This window comes from Lepisosteus platostomus, chromosome 24, assembly GCF_059453375.1.
Source record: "Lepisosteus platostomus isolate fLepPlt1 chromosome 24, fLepPlt1.hap1, whole genome shotgun sequence".
Classification (NCBI taxonomy): domain Eukaryota; kingdom Metazoa; phylum Chordata; class Actinopteri; order Semionotiformes; family Lepisosteidae; genus Lepisosteus; species Lepisosteus platostomus.
Genome location: NC_142634.1, coordinates 10,882,279 through 10,906,674, shown reverse-complemented (window position 1 = coordinate 10,906,674; position 24,396 = coordinate 10,882,279). Strand labels below are relative to the sequence as shown.

The window sequence follows — 24,396 nt, the reverse complement described above, 5'->3', positions numbered from 1 at the left end:
AACCAAAATAAAACCATCTTATTTACAGAAATTGTACATACAGAAGTGTTTTTCCACACGATGGAAATTTTGTTTCTCACTGGAACAAAGGTGAATTTCAATATGACCTAACTGATCAAAATACAAATATTGTAAATGGTATTCCTTCCCTGTGTTTTAGATATGCTTCTTTGATTATAAGGGACAGGGGAGATAGGAGTCCCCAAACCTAGGCAATTTCAACACAGAAATTGCAAGGTTAAATGAGAATATGCATCAGTAGTCCTAGAAATCACAAAGTCACAAAGCCTGCCTGATGTCGGCTCTTCAGTCTGGTGTAGATTCCCAGTCTTTCTGCACGCCGTAATCTAGGTCCCGCAAGCGCGATGCCAACATGGATCTCACTTGCAACGTGGTTCACTGAATTTCCAGAATCACTAGCGGCAGATGGCTTGAAGTGCTTATTTTTCTTCTTTGAAAACTGTCTCAGCTGGTGTTCCAGTCAGCGAAACTAGTCTACACTAACACAATCTGGATTTTTTAGGGAATTAGGCAGTAGATGAGGCCGGTTTCCTGATTATCCCACGTGCCTCAGAGGTGTTGGTCTTTCTTCGTTAACTAGACCCCCGTTCTTCCCCTCTTGGCTGTGTCTCTTGTGCCGCAGTTCATCACGGACGGCTACGCCACCCACCTGTCCCAGCTGGAGTACAGCCACCGCTCCCGCCCGGCCAAGACCAGCACGCGCATGGTGCTGCGCAAGGGCAGCTTCGGGCTGGGCGGCAACACCGACTTCCTGAGGAAGCGCAACCACCTGCTGCGCACCATCTCCTCCCAGCCCGGCGGCGGCCCCGCCCCCGCCCACGCCAAGCCCGAGCGGACGCAGAGCCAGTCCGACAGCGAGAGGGAGCGCGAGCGCATCGAGCGCAGCCAAAGAAGCATGAGCATCGCGGCGGGGTGCTGGGGCCGGAGCAGCAGCACCAAACTGGAAGCCGGAGCGCTGGGTCAGAAATAGGCCGAGCAGGGAGAGGACTTTCGGCGGCCTAGGGACTCGGGACGGGAGCAAAGGGGGGGGGAGGGAGAGCGAGGAGCAGGACTTGGCAAGTCAGTTTCGGGGGACACATCCGGGAGGGTGGGGGGAAGGAGCAGAAGCAAATATGGTGCTACAGTTTTTTTTTAAAAAAACAGGAACAGCATCAACAAAGGAAAGGCGTCGAGGATACAGAGAAGTTGTGCTTTGAGCATCACAAAAAAAAAAATGCAGGCCTTAAACCAGTGCTCGGTGTTCCTGTGAGGAACATTAGCTCTCGTGACTTAAAATGGGGGGAAAAAAGAACCACTGGACGGAAGAGTATGCTTTTGGATGAAATGTCATTTGATCAGGAATGTGCTAAGTTCTGCATCTTTTCTTATCCAGGTTTCCGAGAGACTCTTTACATGTAAATACGTGCCTCCTTCACCTTCGCAGTATGTTAAGAAAGGTCAGTTTGGGGTGTTGTTTGTGTGCAGCCGTGTGGATCTTTTCTGATGGTTACTTGAAATTCAGTGCGGGAGAATTCACTTGTATACATATTAAAGACCAGTGGTGCTTCTTTAGAATCTTGCTGTAGAGTAGTACTAGGCAATAATGAATCTCTCAATGCATATGTTACAGATCTACAGAACACATTTTTTAGCACGGCCTGCAGGTCACCAGAGGCCTTATCCAACGCATTTCCTTCCTGTGTGAGATCAAAAAATGGTTTACACTAACAATATTAAAAAATAAAGCAGGAGTGGTGTGCAAAGCAAGATCTTTATTGTATTAAGAAAAGTAACTCCTTTCACTTTTTTCAAAAATAACTCAGTTTTGGAGAATATCTTTATCTCTGGAAACTGCTTGCAATACCTCTAGTAGTGTGTCCTTCAGTCTCTGCAAGAGTCTGTTTCACACTTGCATTGACCCTTTAAACCCCACTGAAGCACACCAATCCTCATTTGCCTAGAGTGCAGAAGCAGTTTGGAAGAGATCACTTTCTTAGGCGTCTGATTCAAGAAAGATTGTTTTAGAAATAGCTAGGATTAAAACTGAACATTGCTCGTCAAATAGACTGTTCCACAATATTCTGGAATGATTTAGTCTGAACATAGCTGAAACTATGATGGTCTGGGCAAATGTGAAAAAAATGACTACTGCTTCTTATCAGAAGGGGCTTTAATGATGCAAAACAAGTTCCATAACATTTTGTCTTTTCAAAGGAACTCTGAAAATTTAAGAGCTTCTGACAGGCTATGTTACTGTAGATCTTCTTGTGCAACGTACACTTGCACAGCATAAATTCCACTTTTCATCTTTTAGTAAAGGAGAACATTTAATTGCATGCATGCCTTAGACATGCAGAGGAAGTGGTGAGCTTTGGTAAAATCAGTGCATTTAGGGAGGGCTAACTGGTTCGAGGTTTGCCTGACTGGCAGAGGTGATCATGCAGGTTTTAAATGAATCACTCTGCAGGAAAGCACACCTGGGCTTCACCTTGACCTTCATAAAAGATCCATACCTCTCCACAGCTCCACTCACACCTCCACATTCTCTAGCGGAATGTCCTGGGGGCAAACTGTATCAGCAGTCACTCAAAATCAACAAAACAGCCAAATCTTTTTTAAAGCTGTAGTAGCTCAACTGTATAACCTCATTGTTTTTGCACTAACTTTAGAATGGAGATCTTGTTACCATCTCATGTGGCTACATGTTGTTATCTGTAGTGCATGATAGCTATTATTTATTGCCTATCCCGGATGTGTGTGTGCGTGCGTGTATACTTTCTTAACTTTCAGGATATAAAAAAAAAAAGTTAACGTGCCAAAAAGGCAGTACATGTGAGTGATTAAGCATGGAAGGGGCCATATCCAAGCTTTCCATTATATTACAGCCGGTCCAGAGCTCTGGACTTCTATTTTTCATTATAGTTACGTGATTTAGTTCTACAGATATTTTACAAATGGATTAACTATAATCCAATCTGTTAATAAATTCTGGGATCAGATTTCCCCCCAGAATTGAAATTATGATCTCATATAAATCTTGTCATCTATATGAAATGTGCAGACATGTCAGGGGTGTTTTATTATTAACAGTTAGCAATTGTGTGAGTATTTTGGAACTGTGATTTTTTTTTTTACAATGAAGTTACAAGAAAAATTCCAGTATAATTTTGTGCTTTAAAAGTTAGAATGATTTGCCTTGTACAGTATTATATTTTTGTTACAATCTGTGATATTGCAAAACACTGGAATTGTTAATAATGTGTTCTTTCTGAACATGTGTGGCATTATATTATGACAGTAAGTATTCTGGAAAATTTAGATATGGCCTAAAACCAAACCATAACTGTAGAAGGCAACTGAATATGAGCATAGGCGGATGGTAAATAACAAAATTGCAAGCTCTTTGAAAACTAAATGTGTAGATAGTGTAAAGATTCTGTAAATGTTATGAAAAGTAGGTCTATACAGTCGAAAGTTATTTATTTATGTAGATATAAAAGGTGATGGATCCTTCAGGTTTTATTATATTTAAAAATGTAGCCTTTTCTGTTTCAGATGTATAGAAGTTATTTTAATGGACCAAGAATAATGTATCTTGTCAGTGTGTATAAGTGCAATATTATCACTCTTCATAGCTGAGAAACAGAAGAAGAACGTCATGTGCATTGACAATCAGTGTACCATGTGTACTGGGTCTACACTCACTGGCCAGAATATTAGGAACACCCACCTCCCGGATAACATATTTAGCCTCTGCATGTAGCAATACTACAGCACCACTGCTGACCTGCGATCTAAAGAGACCTTGTCACACACCTCAGAAGGTCTTGAGATGTCTGCTGCTCCATCACAGCCCATTCTTCATGCAGGCCTGTCTCCAAGCACTTGAGTTGTGTCAAGAGCCATTGGCAGTGCGAATGAATGGCAGGAAGGTGATAGCAGTCTGTCTCACGCTTTACAAGTTAATCATGCATTGTCTAATGCCGAGGGAGTCTGTTCATTCCTCATATTTTGGGTAGTGAGTGTGTAACCCCTTTGATAAACCCATAGCACCATATACAGTAATAGCCTTTTTCAGTTACCAATAAGTAGTACTATAGCATACACACAATAAAACTGTACCCTTTATTACAAGTAGATAAAATAGCATCTTATCCGTTAAGTCAGAATCCAACAGTGAATAGATCTATACATCTGTGAATAGACATGCTAAGTGATGGGTGAGCTTGTTTGGGAGCCAAGCAATATCTACATGTTTTCCTAAAAGTTGTTTAAAAGAAGAACCAATAGTACTTTTGTGAAAAAGAAATGACTTATCCTGCATATTCATAAGTGCAGTAAGGGGGTTTTACCTTGTGGGGGGTGACTTTTTGTACCATGTAGCTTCGATCTACACAGCAAAGAGAGGCCTGTTTCTGGCTTTATCTTCAGGAAATCACCCCCTGCAGAGGGTGGGGATGGTGTAAAGTGGTTGCCAACAGCCATCAGAATGGAGCCAACAGATCTTGCTGCCAAACTATTGACGGGTAAATATAGTACCAAGGGCAGTCTACAATGTGCAGGAGTATTTTAGTCATTGTTGGTAAACTAGGGCACAAAATTCACCAAATGGGTGAGCACACGCTGAAATTACTTGATGCTAATTTATCTTGGTTATCTACACAGATCATTAATGCCACGTTTCCTTTTGTGTCATCTCATTTCGAATTTGAGCTCAAATGCTCCGAGCCTTTTTCTCGGCTCGCCGTTTTAATTTTTGTCCCCATCAGATCACTGAAAAGCAGAAGCCACTCCACTCACAGCACAGGAGACCGAGAGCTGTCTCTTTGGCACAGCACACACAGCAGGAAGCATGTTAGCCTGCCACAGCACTGGGCTCTGCCCTGGACATCGTCCAGGGCTCACTGGTGTGCCATTGTTTGAAACTTCCCGGGATCAGATTGTATGAGAAACTCACAAGCGACTTTGCTGCAAAAACCCTGAAGTGTTCAGCATGGATTCTGCCTATGTGGTTCAGTGGGACCTGTAAGAACTTTCTTCTGAAATACAGTGTGGGGATGCACTGCAACAAACATACAAAAAAATGCTCTTGGTCAAGTTGCCTTAGGAGTCTTTACTATGCCTGTACCAGAGATGGCATAAGATATTGCAGACTGCAGAAAGTATTAAATAGGCAAGTCACAGAGGACCCTAGATATGTTCTGCAGTAGGCCAGCAGAAGCAGATTTTTCCCTTTGCTGTTCTTAATCTGAAAAGAAGCCGGCAAAGCAGGACAAACATACTTACTGAGCGTTTCGCGTCTTTCAGATATCCTGGGCGAAGATGTTTTGAAATATTTACTACTGTCCCTTTACTACTAAAACATTTTATAATAAGAAAAAATATTTTTAAAGGTTTATATTTTACTAGGTCTATAGTCTTGCAAATATTACAGACCTTTTTTTTTTCCATTTAATTCAGTCCGATCGAATTAATCGTATGTACAGGGTCCTGATAGATAATACACCACATGGTCACCATCAGCAGGGGAAAGCAGTTTTGTCCACATTGTGAATCTGTACTAATCACTGAAGTTCACACCACACGACCAGATATAGAAGAATTTTTTGTTATTTGACTTGATATAGCTCACAAAAAAAGCGGTGTCCATTTTATGCTGTAAACAGTACTTCTTAACCAGCAGGTTTCCTGAGTGGTAAGTACTCCGTTCCAATTATTGTTCAATATCAATAGCTCTACTAGTTAGCTTTGCTGCAGTAAATCAGAAGCCTTATGTTTCCTTTCATTGTTTTATCTCCATGAATATATTGATGAATTTAACGGAAACTTTTGTATGTTTATTATATTTTATTTATATGGAATTGTCAAATATGGGCATAGGTGAAAACAATAAAAATACTTAAGATTTTCCTAGATATGAAGGATGACTGCATACCAATTATAACATCAACACTGAGAAATAAATGTTTCCAAATTCAATCTGCTGCTTAACAGTTTTTTTTTTATTTTACTGTATTAATTTCAAAATAAGTGTGTTAAGATAATGTTTTAATCTACTGTGTAACACTTCACACCTGCATATTTCTTCTTTCCTGGCTGTTAGTGCAATGTTCTAATGCCTGGGTGTGCTTTGTGTACAGTATCATTGTATGTAATGTGGATTAAAAAAAATTGGACAGCTATTTTATTCTTTACTTGTGTTCTATGTACAGTGTATAAATAAATATTAAAAGGTTAAAATGATTCACACATCATAGAGGTTTTTTTCCCTGCTAATTTATTTCTCTTTGTAAAGTACTAAAAATTCCCATCTGCAAGGAAATAAAAATTGGTCTTGTACATGTGAGGACCTCAGATCATTAACAATGAATAAAATACCAGTCAAGTTGGACTTTTTTATGCTGAAGAAAATAACAGTCTTTGATGGTTGAAAGGGATGTAGAGAGGTGTTACTTAGCATGTAGAGTGAGGCTCACAATTGGAAGGTGAATATATTGGCTCCTGACTCTGTGGGAACCCATACCAAAACTTTTACCATGGCTTTTACCATGGCCAGGGAAGGACTCCTCCCACACAGCTAGGCCAGAGAGAGGCAGACTGTTAATGAGGAAAGAGCAGAACTTTATCGATTCATCCCCAACCTCTTCTGAAAGGACAGCCCGTCACCAATGTTTGCTTGCTGTGAAAACACAGAAGGCATCTACTTTAGTGTCCTGCCCTTGTAATTTTTCTTCCTAATATTATTATTTTCTAGCAGACACCCCTAACCAAGATGAGGTGCAAGACATGTATAAAAAGCATTTAACAATCATGCACACATAAAATGCTTATAAGGTGAAGTCTGGCACAAGCAGGAAGAGCAAGACTACAGCTGCACCAGTCACAACGAACCAGCACGCAGGCAGTGTGGACACCAAGCAGCAAGGAAGGTAGCCTGGTGGCCTGACCATGTCTACAGTGAGGAGGAGCAACAGGCAAACCACACTGGCAGCCTCAGTCAAGCACACACTGACAAATACAGGTCAGAGCTGAGAGACCACAGAGGCTGTCTGACCAGATGAGTGCTGAACAGGCGTTGAAAGGTGGTCTGGGAAAATGTGCACATGTACTTCTGACTGACACATCTGCTGCTCTCTTGCTTTATACTGCGCTGATGCTGCAGGAACTGTGATGTATCCATTATCAATTTGACAGTACTAGAATAGCAGTTCTGGTGTATCATTACTCAGAAACAGAACAATTCACAGAGAACATTCTGCAGACTTGGAGTAATACAAAAAATAGGATTTGCTTTTTATTTCTAACAATTACCTGTTGATGTCTGTCCAAGTGAGACATTGGATTAGATTAAGGCACTCATAAACAGCTTAGAACCATTTTACTTAGTGAACCAGAAACTTAGTTTGGCCTAGAAATCAAAGCTACAAGTGTAGAAGTCATGAGTGATTTAAATGTGCATTTCCAAGGGCAATACAGCCAGATAACTGAGGAATACAGTAAGAAACCTAGAAAAAGCATGCAAAGGAGCTATAAGGAGTGTCAAATATGTGTAGTTTGACACCTACCACAAACTATGCATACTCCCAACATACACACTTGGAGCGGTCTGTGGACATGACTGTGAACAGAAGAATTTGTGGGACTGTAAGTAGAAGAATTTATCACGAGTTTCATTCGGTACCTTATTGATCTCTTTGTGTCTGTCCTTGCTGACAATTTCTTCCAGTACTTCTCCCTCTCCCCTCACAAGCCTGTGACCAAACAAAAGAGTTTTGTTGGGGTAAAAAATATTTAAACACTGGCCTAGGTCAGCAACTAACCCCACATTTCAAAACCCTTCACAGCAAGACGCGTAGTTCTCATATCTGTGGCAGCTATTGTTTGCTGTAAACCAGGCATGAACACGAGTAGTGCTCAAAACACATCCAATAGTGCATTATTATTTTTCATTATAAACTTGCAAAACAGATGCCAAAATCCTGGCCACTGTACAGCACAATTTATAAAGCAAATACAAAAAGAAATCAATTAAATTCAGTAAAAAAATTAAATGACAAAAAAAAGAGGCAGGCAGGGGTTAGGTGTGCAGAACGCAGTGCAGAGTGAAAAAAGATGTCAATCGAACAGCAAGCAATGCATAGGTCAGGAATGCAGTAAAGAGGTGTCATCGAGTGGAGTGAAGTATCTCTTGAAGGACAGTGTGAGACATCACAGGTGCTGGGTATTAGGAGGAGTCTTAGGGAGGTGTTGAAAGGTGGTAAAGACTGAGCAGTTCTGATTTCAATGACGAGTGGTGAAGACAGCGGGAGCTGTAAATGAGCATGTCGACCTGGATGTGTCCACCTCCAGAAAGCCAGCGGGCCAGCGTCACGGTGTGGCACGAGAAACCAGGTGAGCACGGCAATTCTGAGAGCTGAACCGGGGAGGGGGGAAGCAGGAGGAGAGCTGCACCAATCTCTCCGGGAGAGCACCAGGGCCTGGACTAGAGGTCGGTGAGGAAGGGTCAGAGCTATGGCTATCGCTCAGTAAGAAGAGCGGAGATGGGCTGGGAACAAGGGAGAGAAAGGGGTCAAGACCTGGGGTTCTAGAGAAAGGAGGAGGGGGAGAGAGCGGAGGAGCCGAGGGGCACAGAGATGGACAGGTCGACAGAGGAGGGAGAACAGGGAGTGAAGAAAACAAGGTCTGATAGAAGCTGGGTGGTGATGTCAGAAAGATGCGAGAATGACCTCTTGATTTAAAGATTTGAAAACAAACTCCTCCCCATTAAGTCAATTCCCGGCAGAGAGATGCTGACAGGAAGAATGCCAGGTCTGGAGGCAGCTTCTCTGGCAAAAATGTAGTGGTCAAACGGAAAGAGAAAGTGATTATACTGCAGTGCTTTCCTGCCACATGAAACAACCCAGGGGTCTGGAGGGAATGTCTCTGAACCAGTCCAGTACCTTGTCCTGCCTGTCTCCGGATCCACAACCCTGCGGATGACACTCTGCTTGGCGTCCCACTCCTCCTTGGTCATGGGCCTCTTAGTGGCGATTCGTGCCTTCTGCTCATCTGTCATCACTGTGAGAGAGACAAGCCTGTGACAGCACTTCAAAAGGCTACAGTCCACTTGATCTGCTGTGCACACAGAAACTGACTATGCAAATATTAACATATTAAAGGCTATGCCTTTATCTTTGGATGCTTGCAAAGATACAATATCTCGGAAACCATTATAAATCAGAGTAATTAGTTTCACAGTACAATAGCATTTCATGCTGTAAATAATCAGTTCTTATTTCTGACTCTTCAACTCCTTTACAGTTCAAGATTTTCATGTCTTGATATTACATGTGAAATTAAATCTAGAGGTATTGCTATAGATGGCAAGACACTGAACCGTCCTGCTGCCTCTGGCCCTGCTCACCTGGCCTGAGCCATCTCACCCTGCTCATCTGAACCGGCTCACCGGGCCCGAGCTATCTGACCCTGCTCACCTGGCCCGAGCTATCTAACTCTGCTCACCTGGCCCGAGCTCCACTGATGCTTCACTCTGCCATGTCTCCAGTGCGGTGGGAGCCTTGTCCAGCAGCAGGGCAGGAGTCTGAGGAACAGCAGCCTTCTCTGCTTTCTCCATTCTCTTCTTCAGCTTCTTCATTTTCTTCTTCATTTTCTTTTGCTTCTTTTTCTCCTTCCTTTTCTCCTTCTTCTCCCTGGCTTTGATCTTCTTCAGCCGACGCTTGGCCTTCCTCTTCCTCTTGGCCTCACTGTCACTTGACTCCGCCGAGGAAGAGGAAGACGAACCAGATGAGGAAGAGGAGGAAGAAAATGAGCTTCTCTTCCTCTTGGCTTTCGTCTTGTCTCTTTTGTCATCTGCCAAGCCAGAACACACATCATGCTTTCATTTGAACTCACGTCCATCTGGAAATACCGTAATGCATTATGACCACTCGCGCTTATGTAGACTGAATCAAACCTGTCTTCCTGAGGGAACCTGCCTTCAGGAAATACGATAGAACACTATACCTTCCAAGATAATTGACACAATTCAGGGTTGAGCTGTAAACTTCAAAACCCACTACAGTGAATGACTGAGTTTACCATTGTGTAAAAGTCTGCAATTGTCAGCTTATCTTCTGGAAGAATGTTTATTTTAAATCATCCAATTATTGGCCTCAGGAATAATAAATCTTTAAAAGGAGGCTAAACCACATTTAACTTGGGTCTTTGGTCAGCACGTGTATTTTTCCTAGAGGGGATGAAGTAATGTGTGAAGGGGGGGTCGGGGGTCAGACCTGGCTTCTTGCTGGAGGGGCGCCTGCTTTTCCTTTTAGGAGAAGGGCTCGTACTGCTGCTGGAGGAGGAGGAGGAGGAGGAAGAACAGCTCCTCTGTCGTTTCTTCTTTGCTTCTTTTTTCTCCCGGGCCTGCCTGCTCTCACTCCTCCCCAAGGACTGGTCCCGGGACCGGCTGCGATCCATTGGGCTGTGCGGCCCAGTCCAGCCCAAGATGCCTGGAGGAATATAAAGAGCTGAGTCTGTTCCAGGCAGGCAGCACAGCTCCGGGTCCACTTCAGTCTAGGGGAATCTCCTAACAGGCAATGAAACAGCAACGAGAATATGCCCTGTACAGGCCATGGTGATCGAGGTTGTGATCGAATTATTACACATTCGCTTGTGCCGTCGATAAAGGTTCATAAGCAGGCAGCTTTGAAGGGTGAGACTGCAAGTCTCCAAGCCGTTTAGTAAGAATCAATGTAATCATTCTACCCGCCAGGCAAATGACATTCTGTTAAAGGAAAAGATCACCAGATGGAGCAGTAAAGGTCCCGGAATCGCACACGTTTTAACATCTAAAGTCCTACCTGAAACGGACAGATACGGAACTATCCCCAGTTGTTAAACCTAGTATAAGGTCACCCTCCTATTTTTGTAATGATACCAAATTTATTATTTTTAGAGAGGGTAAAGTATAAGCCGATAGGTAATGTCACATATCCATAATGATCATTCCTGCTCATAATTAAAAATAGCTGTTTTTCGTCACCGATAATAAGATGAAAAGCAATTAATGGTACACAATTCCCTCCACGGGCGACGTCACGTCAATTAGGTGTCCCGATGCAGTCCGCGCGCATGCGCAGGTGGCAGAAAGCCATATTCTCGCTGCGGACAGAATTTGGCAGCAGATTCAGTTGGAATAAAAAGAAATGAAATTTCTTACTTACCCTTTAACCACTACTTAAGTACTTCACTCCTGTTGACACTCGGTCTCCCAACACATTTAGTAAGCCGCTTCAAAAAGGTAAGTTCCTTTTATCCGTTTACTAGTTTCAATTAAATCTGTAAAATGCATTAACTAGTTATACATTTAGCTTGACTCTAAATACAGTATGTAAATATGCTTTGGAAGACAGCTAAATATATTTTAATTAATCTGTAGGTGCATTTGTTAACACCGGATCTAAGACTACTGTTCTATCATGTTTTTATACCCCAACACTATGTGCAACGGCCAATAGCTTCCCTCTAGAAAACTCAGTCCAGAGCAAAAAACTATCCGGTTTCTCTTGCGGACTGTGTGGGATCAACAGACTCTAAACGTATACTTCTAGCAGAATCTAGTCTCACAAATATTACATTTCACACTTACAACTGTTGTACACGCAGCCATAAAAACACATTAAGATAAACATTTTTTAAATGCTCAGTTTATTTTAAGACTCGCCCTAAAGGCAAGCAGCACACTCGATGCATGAAAATTCTCCTTTTTACAAAAACGCTGTGAAAGGATGATCACGGTAAAAAAATCACTGTGAATAAGTCATTTATTAAAATGCTCGTAAAACGCTTGTACTGTACCGCGCTCTTTCAAAACACAAATTTCTGGTAGCTTTGTAGATCTACTGAGCTTTAGGAGGAAGGACAATTTCACATACTGTATATGACAAAAACGTATTTTTTCTTGGGCAGTTCAGTTTCCTTCCGGGTGGCGTAACTAGGTGCGTACCGTGTCCTGGATTAATACATCTTGCAGGGGAGCTCACTTGCTGGGTTGAGCCGAGCTGTGGTTCTAGGTCAGAGCACACGGCGTACTCGTGGAATTCTGCGAAGGGGGAACTTTTGTGAACCCGTCGGCGGAACCCTCCCCCTCCACCAGTTCGGGCTGCTTGTTGCACATGGGGCAGAGTTTGTTGCGCTCCTCTGAGGACCTCATCCACACAATGAGGTTCCAGCGCTGGCCTGCCGTGATGGGCAGCGCCCCGTGCAGCTGCTGCCCCCGGTGGAGGAGGCCCTCCGTTACACGGTGCTCGACTTCCACACACTCCGATTCATGGATGGGAACCTGCAGAGACGGAGAGACACTGAAGCTAAGCAGGTGTGAGCCTGGTCAGTACCTGGATGGGAGACCTCCTGGGAAAGCTAAGGTTGCTGCTGGAAGAGGTGTTATTGGGCCAGCAAGTGGTGCTCACTCTGCGGTCCATGTGGGTCCTTATGTCCCAGTATAGTGACGGGGACACTATACTGTAAACTGGTGCCGTCCTTCAGATGAGACGTAAAACCGAGGTCCTGACTCTCTGTTGTCATTAAAAATCCCGTTTGTCGAATAGAGTAGGGGTGTAACCCCGTTGTCCTGGCCAAATTTCCCATTGGCCCTTATCAATCATGGCCTCCTAATAATCCCCATCTATGAATTGGCTACATTACTCTGCTCTCCTCCCCACTGATAGCTGATGTGTGGTGAGTGTTCTGGCGCACTATGGCTGCCGTCGCATCATCCAGGTGGATGCTGGAGGGGAGTCCCCATTACCTGTAAAGCGCTTTGAGTGGAGTGAGTTGAATAAATATCTCAATTTAAATGTCTCCCAACAATTTATAAAACCCCCTAAAATCGAGCAATTCAGCAGACAAATCCAGACAACTCTGCAGGTGGCGGAGGTAGTAAATGTCTCATCAGTCACAAGCACAACACACAGCAGCAGACCTCAGCTCAGAAAACCCCAATGATGAGTTTAGATTGTAATGTTGTTTTATTTTAAGGTTCCTGATGTCACAGTTTTATTTTGGACCATGAAAATGAATAGGTTCCTGTCTTTTCTGAAGCTGCCAAATCCCCGCTCACTCACCTCTTTCATGTTGCCAAAATACAGGTTTCCCTCGGTAAACTCCTGGCCTAGGGACACGTTCAGTGTGACCTCAGCGTTGTCGTAGTGGTAGCTCAAATCCAGGTCCTCACCCAAGGCGTACTTCACCACAAAAGCCTTATGGCTGTCGAGACAGTCCCCTCCGCAGTCTGGGTAAAGGAGCGCAGTAATGGGGCGGAGGTAGTCGACGCGCAGAGGGGTGATGAGTCCTTCATCAAATCCCAGCTCATTTAGCAAGATCTGTGTCAGAAAATAAAACATTGAAAGAAGGCACTAGTGTCATGTGTGTCATATATATATGTTCATTTGAAAAAGGTCAATTGGACATTACTTTTGTTTCAGAGCTAATATATCGTCTATGCTTCATCTTTGAAGTGAAAAATATACAGTTCTGTTTAAAACTCGTTTATCGCAATCTGCCTTTTGCTAATTCATTTAATAATTTTGTTACATTTGGGCTGAAAAGGAGGTCAAGTGTTCTCATACCCCATAGTTGTTCATGGTGTTGGGCCGGCCTTTGGGACTGTCGGACTGCTCAAAATTCTCCAGTTCCTCAATCAGGTCTGTGCAGAACTGCTTCGTGAACACAGGCAAGCGGTAGACTCTTTCTGCTTCAAGTGGAAAGAACCATTGTATATTACTGAAAGGCTTAAATCCATTGTGCCTTTGCTTTAATGTTTTGTGCATGCACGTGTAAGAACCTTAAAATCTGATAGACATCTTTAATGATATTACCTGCACACATAAGTCAGATTACACTTAATTTAATGCCCTTTGGTACATTAAAACCGGAAAGTCATTGTAAGGAATCTTAAATTATTTAATGCTGCCAAAATTGTATTACCTGCCAGAGGTTGAATGAAACTGTGCAGGCCTTCTACTGTAGCATGTTTTGAGCGTGAATAGTTCACAATCTGCAGAAATTCAGGGGCCAAGTAGGATTCCTAAAGAGAGCAGAAGTCAGTTCTGTTTCTTTTTTTAAAAATATTTTTATTTCACATTTCACAAACTTACATGTTTTTTTTTCTTTTCAGTTTGTGAATGAGCAGTTCATCTGCTTCTACAAAAAGGAAATGTATTCTACAGATACAAGTTTCTAATCACACAGCATTTCAATTGAACTAATAGTGGTTGTAGCCAGCACTGCTGCCTTACAACTCTTGGGCTCCTGGTTTGATTCCTGATTGGGAGACCTTTTGTTTTGAGTTGGAAAGTTCACTTTGTGTAGGGTTTCCATTTCAGGAAGCTCCAGTTTTCTTCTGTCTTCAACGGACATGACATGCTAATTGGTGTCTGTAACTTGTCCCTGTGTGTGTCCTAAGATGGACAGGCATCCTGTCCCAGGTTAGCGCAAACTTTACACCTTGTGCTTTTAGGTGGGGATCCAGTTTACTGTGATCCTGGGATAGAGTAGCCATAGCTGATGGATGGATGAATTTTGGTTATGTGGCTGTAATGTAGTTACACATCATAAAGGGATAACAGTGCTGTTAACCGTACCTGTAAAACATACACATGCCTGTGCAGGGGCTTATAGAATTCACTTATGAAAGCTGTTCTTTCAGCTGACTTGATACCTAGTTGTCGTCGTCTCTGAATCTCTGCTTCAATCTGGGGGAAATATTTGTAAAAATGAATTAAGGGCTTGTAAAATGGCATTCGTGCTCAGAATCGTAAGCGTAAATTGACAATTGGTTCAGAACAAAAAATAATATTTCTGTAATTTTATTTCAGTTCTGAATGGGGTGAGGGGGACTATTTGTGAGTTACCTTCTTCAGAATGTCCTCAAAATGCTGGTTAGTTGTGCATCCATGATTTCTCAGCACCTGAAACGGAGGTACACTTGTGAATTTCAAAAGCTTACCAACATCCACTATAGATGGAATCAAGCAATTCATTTAGATGTTATTGTGAGTTATTCTCAAGTGCCACTCTATTGATATATGCTACATGCTTATATTGGAAATGGTACATACCGCCTGATAATCTTTTCTGAACTGCAGCTCAGAAATGAATTTAACGTGTAATTTATATTCTCCAAGATAAATATTGTCCGTGCAAAAACAGGCACAAGAATAGAATTTCTGTCCTACGACACCTTTTGTAGAGTCCATTTTTTATGATTTTGCTTTATGATTTTTATGATTCTGCATAACTAAGTCGTTGAATATGAATTAAATTGCTCTCGTTAACATTTCTGAGCTTTCTGAAAATGCTTTTGAAAGTGAACTTCCGTTTGCTTATTCTTCCTACGACCAAATAAAAGAAATGGTAAAAACAGTTGTTTTACTTAACTCCCGGATGTTTTTATCATGTAGCCCAACTCTAAATGTGTCCGGAAAGAAACGTCCACCTTGAAGACATTGGTTCTCACAAACAATACAAAACACAACGAGGCTTCAATATACTGTATGTTTTCTTAGGGTCAGCAATGACGAGTGTCATCAAAGTGAAGAAAGAAGAGAAAGAATGTAATGGCAATGCAGAATCCGTGAAGAGGTACAAGCACGTCTATAAATATATTACTAAAGGAAAATACTCCAAACATCTCCCCGATCATAAAAAGAGAACCATACGGAGATGTGCAGCAAATTTTGCCGTGGAAGGTAATATTTCTATTTTTAATAGAAGTATATATATATAAGAATTGTATGTGAAAAGACCTTATTCCTTGTTTAATTTGCCCTGTCTCTTTAATACATTATCCGACGGGTTTCCTTGCAGTCCGTCAGTAAAAACCTTCCGGTTTTGGGGGAGCAACAAGAAGACGTTGAAGGGTCTGCGCCAAAGCCTCGCTAATAATAATAATAATAATAATAATAGTAGGGAGAGCTGTAAGGGCTCACCAGTTTAGTCCGAGTGAGGGGAAACGCGAACGTCGGTGAAATTATTTCGCTTCTTTTCCGTTCGGTGCGGTGGCACCTCGTACAAGAAGTCCAGATGTTGAGTATGGACTCTTTGCAAGTGGCCGAGGAGGAGGTCGTAGAATCCACCTCCAACAGACTGGAAGATATCTACACCTTCCTAGCCGAAGGCTGCTATCCTCAGACCATGAGTCCCATAAGGAAGAAGAATCTGAAGCGATATGCTCAGAAATTCATCATAGAAGGTACCGGAAGTGTGCCGACACGATTAAAACGGGTCTCAGTGGCCTCTGAGCATCATTGTACAAGTGTCGAGGTCAGGCGTCCCCACTGAATAGTTGTTATATCACGTAGAGCACCGTATCGAGAGAGAGAAAAAAAACTGCCTGCTAAATGTATATCGTCGCAGATTCAAGGCCTCGTTTTGTGCAGAGCAGAAACCAGTGGCTTCCTCAGAAACTGTACAGAGGGACTTCATAAAAAAAAAGGGAAAAATGTCAAATTAGCCCTGCCAGAGCTCATGATGAAATCATGCTCTGGTCATATTAACTTCACCTGTACATAACTTGTCATGAACATAAGTTTTAGATATTAAATTACAATACATTTATGGGAAGATTGGGGGTGCCTATGGAAAGTGGCCTTTTGGAAATCAGGTCTGCAAGAAGGAACAGGCTGATGCCCGAAGAAGTCAGAACTCCTGGTCTAACAGATGTTACTCATAGTTTTGCCATCTGTTTTCTGAGGTAGAACATTCATATTGTTCATCGTATTTTGAAAATGTTTTGCGCTAAATGTCCTGAACTGTCAAAACAGAAAAAGAGACACATTTCTGAAGTCTAAAAGATGGCATTGGAGTCTGTTCTGAAGAGTTTTTCGTTGTTTGTAAACCGAGATTTATCGCTGGAGTTCAATAGCAGTTTTGAACTTTAAAACATGTTCTTAGCTCTGGTAATACCATTCAAATAATTCCTCCTTCTTCTCGTTTTTAATGGAGGAATGCTGGGCTTTTGGTTAACTGTGAGAAAAGGATATGTGCAGCCTGAAAAGAAGTCTAAACAATGTTGTTTTTCCTGGGGCCCGTGTATTGCCAGGCGGTCGGCTGTTCTACGTGGGGCAGAAGAAAGAGGAGAAGCGTGAGGTTGTGATCGACGCCGAGAGGAAACGGCAGGTGTTTCTCGAGTGTCACTTCAGTGACATTGGCCACCACCTGGGGCAGAAGAAAACCGTTCACAGGATCCAGAGCAAATATTACTGGCTTGGAATAGTGAAGGATGTGGTGGACTGGGTATGTAGAGGTGCTCTGATTGGGCCACATGCACTGTCAAAATGAGTGATGGCGGGTAGTTGCCTTTTATTAAGCAGCAGCAATTAGTGAATATCTTTTGTATTTTGATTAAACAAAGAATTTTGCAAAGACTGCTTGTATGGTCCACTTATACATAAGAAGGGCTAAACGGTATTCTCTCATTTATTACCTACAGTATCTCTCTCATTTGATTGATAGAAGTGTGGAAGGTAGCCAGTTTGTCAGCTTTGATAACATGGCTGGGCAGCTTGTTCCAGACTCCCACAACCCTTTGTGTAAAAAGTGCCTCCTAGTCTCAGTTCGAAGTGCACTTCCCTGTAGTTGCCACTGGTGTCCTCTGATCCATGTTCTTTTGTGAGTTCTAATGAAGTCCAGTTGATTTCTGCCAGTTCCCTTGAGAGTGTAACCGGGCTGTTTTCAGTCATTGTTCATATTGTGTTAAGTGTTTTCAGTTAATGACTAAAAGATTCTGTTCTTTTGGTCTGTTGGAGAAAGATATTGGTCACCTTCTCTGGACTTTTTCTTGTCTGAATAAGCTCTTGCTACTGCATTATTTTAATATAACATCCTTTAATGTTTTTTCTGCACTTTTATATGCTTCTTCTAACTAGAAGACAAAGTGATGGCCAGAAGAAAATTGTCAACATAACCTACCTTTTTCATGCTCAATATCTCACAGGTTCTGTGTATGCTGTATGATATTGTTATCTGCATTGAATATACTAGGTACTTGTCTACATTAAATATCTGTTGGTACCAAAAGGTAGGTAGACTAGGGAAAAATAAACTGATTTGTTTTTGCATTATGTTCACCTGCTGAAATTTGATTTTAAGCATGACATAAAAACATCTGGCACATGAGAAAGAAGAACGTGTGTTAGTAACGAAAACAGTTCATTTTATTAGAATTTGATTTACTCACTGAATCATTTTAAAGTGCTACATAATTATTTGGGCAAATTTCACAATTTGAAAGGGTTTTAACTGATGAAATCAAGGCTTTTTCATGAGCAAAGTTTATTATAGCACACATTACAAATAATCCTTGGATCTTAAACCATTAGTTTTTATGATATTTTTGATAATTGATAATGGCTTTTTTATGATAAAGAAAAATTCTAAAATCAATACTTACTGTAGTGTAATAAACACTTTACAGTATATGAATTTTAAATAGGTCTTTGTTTTTGTAGATTCTCTTTACTGAAGTCCTGGCCATTAATTGCTTTAAGTGCTATTTGCTGGTATGTACTTATTAAAGTTTCTGACTGTGAATAGGATTGAATATTGTTAACGGACTGTAACAAAACCCTTCTTTTTATCCCTGTTTATTTTGATTCTTATTGTGTGTTTTTTAGATTAAAGTCTGTGAAACCTGCCAAAACGCCGAGCGTAATAAAAATATGTCCAGGAAAGTGCGACCCATCAAAGTTGAAGCTCCCTGGGAGATCCTTGGCATCAACATTTTTGGTAACCCAACATCTTATAGCAATCATGTCCAAAGCGAAAACACGTTTTTAAAAAGGATGTGGCTGGAAATTCAGCTGCATGACTGTAAGTCATGCCTAAGCTCTCAAAAGTGAAATAAGTAACATGCAGAGTATCAAGCTTTAATGCAAACAGGGATTTTTGGCTGCGTTTTTTTTACTTTAAGTTTCTGAGTATCTGGAAACTCATGAAAGTTCGTTGTCTCTTTTCTGTCAGTTGCCAAGATTTTTGTTTAAGTACTGGCGAGCATAGTGCTGGTCTCTCTCGACATTTCTGTGAAACCACTTCAGTTGGAGTGATTGCAGTTCACAGAAAAACCATACCACCTTGTTCCTGAACTTTTTGGAAAAGATGGCTTTTGGAAAAGATTGCATGTAGTTAAAAACAAACTGTGATAAATTATGTTGCTCTTGAAAATTCATGCAACTAACTTTTTTTTTTAACAATCTCATTGTGTTTTTATGACCCATTTAGACAAAGTGGTGAATAGGGTATTGGTCTGTCTGCGTTAAACAAACTTCTTCCTTTGTGTTTGGGTTCCAGGTCCTTTTCCAGAAACAAAGAGAGATAATACGTACGTTGTCGTAATAACAGATTATTTAAGCAAGTGGGTAGAAGCTGTTCCCATACAGAAGAAGGACTCTCTGTCAGTAGCCCGATGCATTTCTTCAACATTTTACAGGTAATATAAATAAGTGGGACTTCATAGACCTTAGAACATGAGACTATAAGTACGGAGGTCATTTTGACACATCTGGGCCTTGTTGAGTAGCTAATTGATCCAAGGATCACATACAGACATTTCTGGAAAGATGTCCAACCAGGCAGGTGGATGGATGGTGTGTTCCACACTCCTGCAACCATCTGGGTAAAGAAATACCTTCAATTCTCAGTTTTCAGCACACTTCCATGTAGTTTCCACTTGTGTCCTCTGGTTTGTGTTCCACTCTTCATTTGGAATGTCACATGAACTCCTCATTTTAGTTGTTCTTTAAACTTGTAGAAACGTGCTTTGATCTTCACTACTTTTAAGAAAAATCCTAAACGGACTCCTATTAACATCAGGGAAGAAACTCGGCGATAGTGTTTATAAATATGCACCGTAAGTTAATGACTACTGCAGATTATAACAACATGAACATCAGATTCTCATATTGTTTTTGTGTGTCAGTACAGTGCAATGAAATACCTAGTTTGCAGCAAAGGTTGCTTGTGATTTAAATGCTGGTTATCTTTGATAATGTGATTAAAGTGTTTTTTTTTTCCAATTTGAATCCAAAACTAGGTTTGGGTCAGCTAAAACAGTGTTTTGCTGTCAAAGCACGGAATTCTGTGAAGAGGTAAGAAAAAAGTTGTTTGTACACCGTGTTCAGCTTGTGCTGTTTGCACAAGTTTGCTCTTCTGTTTTCGTTTTCCTTTGTGTTTTAGCTCACTGTCAATTGGAAGCCTGATTTTTGTCTCTTCTCAGGTGACCAAGCTCTTGTGTGACAAGTGGAATATAGTCCAGAAAGTCTCTCCTGTGGATCAGCCTCAGCTCTCCGCCCTCTATGACCGCAGCAGTGACATGTTGAAAGAAGCCATCAGACAGGTGGTGACTGAGAAACAGGCCGACTGGGATGACTACCTCGATCCTGTGCTGTTCGTATTCAGAAACTCCATCAACCCCACTACCAAATTCACACCCTTCTATATAATGTTCAACAGAGAAGCAAACTTACCAAACGAGGTGCGAGATCATAAAGATTTCTTTTTCAAATGTACTGTTATTTACTACAAGGATTTTTTAAAGGCACAGCAATAAGGAAGAGTTTTGTTATAAATTAATATGCAGTTACTGTGCCCTGCAGAGCTGTGCTTTGACGCAGATCTGTCTGAGAATGTGTTCTATAGTTGCAGAGTGTTAGACCTGATGAAAAATCTCTTCTATTCCATCCTGCCACAAGTGCAATGCACATTTTTTAGACCAGTGGTTGGTCTGGTGGTTGCTTGTGCCAAAGATCGTGTGAATTGACTGGATGTAATCATTTTTGACTGTGAAAGGGAAGTCCTTGTCTCCACCGGTTTTTAACCCTCCCGTTTTCTTTGGAAAGATCGAGTTCGACCCCCTCAGGGATCACCAAGGGCAAGAGGGGTGCCCCATCAAGGATGAGAGTGTGACCAGCTTCACCGCTGCAATGCAAGAGCAACAGAACACTGTGAAACAGCTGGTAAATGAGCCGTCATGTGTTTCTCTAAGCGCGAGCCTGCCAAACCGAACACACGGCAAATAATGAACAAATGTCTAGAATTCAGGTTTATTATGAATTTTGACAAAAATGCGGCATTAACATTATCCTTCCATTAATGCAACTGTGTATTAAGTGAATAAGAACAGGTACCTTGAATCTTCATTCCTTCATGTTTTCCATTTCTGTGTTGTCATCATACCATGTGCCATAAGATGCAAGATGGGCATGAAAACTGCCAGTAAGAGCAGTGGCAGTATAAAAAGAAACAGTGCTGCACTAGGGTAAGACTCCAAAAGGAAAAATTAAAGTGGTGATACAGAAGGGATACCTTATAAAGAAGAGTGGAATTGCGTATTAAAGGAGAGCTGTGTTACATTGTGGATTGGCAGTGTCTCTGCTTTTCATTCACAGGTAATAGCCAACATGAATGCGGCTTACAAACAGGAAAAGAAGAATGCCAAGCGGAGAGCGAGGACCATGCCTTCCATAACGTTCAAGGTGACAGACCCCATATTTGGACCAGGAGACTCTGCACAGCTTAAGAAGCTCAAAGAAAGTCACTACCTGTCTTTTCCAGTGGAAACTGTTCTGACAGCAGACCAGACTGGGCCTGATGGCAAGAAGAGAGACTCGGAGTACACTCCTGTTCCTCATGTTCACTGAAGATGCAGGAGTCTTGGAGGTGTGACATGGAGACGGACTTCCACACTGGTTCTGTAGGGAGTTCCTGCATTCATATGCGGGAAGCAGCCCATATCTTGGCATACGCTTCATTGTCTTGAACATCTGCCTTAATGTGCACTGTAGATTGCACAATATTTTGGGAAGCGGCATTGTCTGTCCACACTACAGACAGAACGAAGTCCTGGAGAGTTTCCAAGCGAAGAACAAGCTGAAGATGAAGCCATGCTTTTTGAATCGGGTCTCCGGCTCAACTTGGTTTTGCATGCTACTTCTTCTATAACTCCTCCAAAACACAAAGACTGTGGAGAGCAGTTTAGCTGGTTTCCCATTTACTTTACTTTGTTTCATTTTGCAACTAACTTTCCGTTTACAGCAAGATACTTCACAGGGATGACTTTTCATCAAAATAACATTTGTTATTTCACAGTGAAGCCATCATTGACTTCAGAAGAACTTTGGGAGATCATCCTTCAAGCCAGGATAATAAAATAACGGAGAAGAGATTTTTTCATTCTTGCCTCTGACCCTTTTAATTTATTTTGGTTTAATTAGGTACTCCAGATAGAATTAATCGGAGACTAAAATTGCAACCAATCTCGAAAATCTAATCTCTCTAATCTCCAAGAGCCCACATTGAAGTACTGCATCTTATTTTCTCAGTCTTAATGCATATGAACTAAGGTTTTTGAAAACAGATTGGATGCTGGAGTTTCATGTGACAGTGTGCCACAATATTCTGTATAAGTACAGAATATTCCAATCTAAGTGCATATGGCTTTATTTAAAAAGATCCCACAATCGGAGGCATGTTTGCGATCTGAAGTTCTGCCTCATCAGTCCCAGTCTAAATGTATTCATTTTTTCGTGCCCTCAAATCACTGTTGTTTTTTTCATTACTAACAAAGTTGAAATGACTAATTGCTTCTCATCCATGATCTTCATGGGCTCCTGTTCAGAGTATCAGTAATATTTGTCATTTGTAGTATGCTAAACATACAGAACTGTTGAATAGTATTTTGGAACACATGAAGATAAAATAGAAATGCCATTCTATATTCCAGGATGAACTGCACCAGCTCCTGCAGCCTACTTTAGAAGTAGACTGATTGTGCCCTGAGGTAATCTCAGACGTGATGTTGAATGTGGATGCTAAGCCTACTGAGCACCCTGAGTCTGGTTTGAAGGCAATAAATCTGGTTTAATTGCCCAGTGCGGGCAAGGTCTAACATTATTATTATTAAGCTGTTCCTTACGAGTCGAGGGCCATCACTTCAGAAGTAGAGCCAGTTATCAGTGCTTGTCTTAACTTATCTTTTTCAAATTGAACTGTGTGCAGTTCTGTATCAAATGTTGTTGTTGTTGTTGTTGTCATTGGAATTCTGTAGGGTGCAGTGGTTCTCAGTGCTGATCCTGAGGGTTCCTTTGGTGCGAATAAAGAGACAGGATCGAGAGCCCCTGGCAAAGTGTGCGGTGGCCAATGACCTTTCTAGAATTGTTGTGGACTCAAGTGTTTAATTTTGGTTTGCAATAACTTATTTTCAGAGATGTTCACTTTTTATTTCTAATGGGTGTCTCCTGCATGTGCAGCTTTGTAAGATGTGGGACTTAATTTCGAATAGATGCGATTTGTTGAATCCGATTTCTCCCAGCTGACATCTCATACAATCTCACAATGACTGTGCTGCTTAAAAAAACACCTTTTCATACTCTACATGAATGTGGTGCAAAGGTAGGAGGGGTATGTGGATCTGTATATATATTTTGCCCTTGTAGGGAATTGTTTGGATTTGGAATAATAAAATAACTTTAGTCTTTCAGCATGGCTTTTTGGTTAATTGGGTAGATTCTTATGCCAGCAGCACTAAAACTGTCTTTAGAAATGTACATGCTTTCCTTTGGATGTGTACAGTACAAAGTGCTTTTTACACATGAATGTAAATATATGGTCTTATCTCTGAATCATTTTCTACTGTTAGTGTCTTCCCCAAAAAAAATGGTAAATGACAAAACTGGATTAATTTATTTGACTGTTTCAGCTGCATGTTCAAAACTGCTGCCCGAGAGAGCTTTGTTTCATGTCCACTCTTTCAGAACAATATTTTATCTGGTCACTTGCTCCGTGATGAAACACTTTTGAAAGAGTGGACCAGATAAAGTGAAATGAGACTTGCATATTTTAAAATGCTCATGTAGGTGTTGTCTTGTCCTGGGGGTTATTTTTATATCTGCGGCTGTCATTGATGGTATATTCTAACGGTTTAAAATCTGAAGCATTTTCTAAACCACTTTCCAAAATTCATAACTATCTTTATTCTGCTGTGTTAGCTGAAATGTAACCATTATGTTAGCTGTGTCTCTACAGAAGGGGAAAAATCAGAGTGGGAGTGTTTGAGACATAGGAAGCAGTGACAGTATTCTTCAAGTTTATCATCATTTGAGAGTTGGTTAAGACGGGGATAAAGGGAACAATCTGACAGCAAATTGTTATGCATACTGATGTTTTCATAACAGTAGTCTTGAAGTATTCTATTTTTGAAAACAAGGACGATTTGGGAAAGCTATTGGGACATCTAATGGCTGTGCATTAATCTCCTGTTTCATTGCCACACTTAAATTAAAATTCCAGTACTCACAGAGGACTCAACCAAGCTCCATTGCAGAGGTAAGGGCATCTCAGTCAAGCTCTTGTGTACTGTACATAAAA

General features: G+C 41.4%; 3 protein-coding genes across 28 annotated transcripts in view; 2 read left to right on the top strand and 1 right to left on the bottom strand.

Annotated features, from left to right (window-relative positions):
• pitpnm2 (phosphatidylinositol transfer protein, membrane-associated 2) overlaps positions 1 to 6,243 on the top strand; it is a 104,890-nt gene extending 98,647 nt beyond the window's left edge. For all 15 annotated transcript variants that reach the window (XM_088617980.1, XM_088617983.1, XM_088617979.1 and 12 more), the window contains one exon: positions 644 to 6,243. In XM_088617980.1, coding sequence (XP_088474106.1) covers positions 644 to 991 — 348 coding nt within the window. In that variant the 3' untranslated portion in view covers positions 992 to 6,243. The remainder of the gene's footprint in view (positions 1 to 643) is intronic.
• Positions 6,244 to 10,395: 4,152 nt separating this feature from the next.
• On the bottom strand, positions 10,396 to 15,234 carry ogfod2 (2-oxoglutarate and iron-dependent oxygenase domain containing 2). 10 transcript variants are annotated; one of them, XR_015929759.1, is made up of 9 exons: positions 15,096 to 15,234; positions 14,889 to 14,945; positions 14,619 to 14,729; positions 13,963 to 14,062; positions 13,605 to 13,729; positions 13,101 to 13,358; positions 11,836 to 12,319; positions 11,202 to 11,316; positions 10,396 to 10,598 (listed from the first exon to the last, which is right to left on the bottom strand). XR_015929759.1 is itself a non-coding variant. In XM_088617996.1 (7 exons), exons 1-7 carry the CDS (start codon positions 15,231 to 15,233, stop codon positions 12,047 to 12,049), a joined length of 1,062 nt encoding a protein of 353 aa, XP_088474122.1. In that variant the 5' UTR covers position 15,234; the 3' UTR covers positions 11,784 to 12,046. The 10 variants fall into 10 exon arrangements, 2 of the variants coding, with proteins under 2 accessions (XP_088474122.1, XP_088474124.1); XR_015929760.1 differs by having other exon boundaries at positions 10,396 to 10,487; XR_015929761.1 differs by having other exon boundaries at positions 11,913 to 12,319.
• On the top strand, positions 11,140 to 23,509 carry LOC148641642 (gypsy retrotransposon integrase-like protein 1). 3 transcript variants are annotated; one of them, XM_088617994.1, is made up of 9 exons: positions 11,140 to 11,278; positions 15,543 to 15,725; positions 17,078 to 17,271; positions 18,651 to 18,762; positions 19,324 to 19,462; positions 20,066 to 20,120; positions 20,249 to 20,506; positions 20,871 to 20,987; positions 21,420 to 23,509. In XM_088617994.1, exons 2-9 carry the CDS (start codon positions 15,551 to 15,553, stop codon positions 21,669 to 21,671), a joined length of 1,302 nt encoding a protein of 433 aa, XP_088474120.1. In that variant the 5' UTR covers positions 11,140 to 11,278; positions 15,543 to 15,550; the 3' UTR covers positions 21,672 to 23,509. The 3 variants fall into 3 exon arrangements, with proteins under 3 accessions (XP_088474120.1, XP_088474119.1, XP_088474121.1); XM_088617993.1 differs by lacking the exon at positions 11,140 to 11,278 and having other exon boundaries at positions 15,439 to 15,725; XM_088617995.1 differs by lacking the exons at positions 11,140 to 11,278; positions 15,543 to 15,725 and adding an exon at positions 15,849 to 16,228.
• Positions 23,510 to 24,396: the final 887 nt, after the last annotated feature.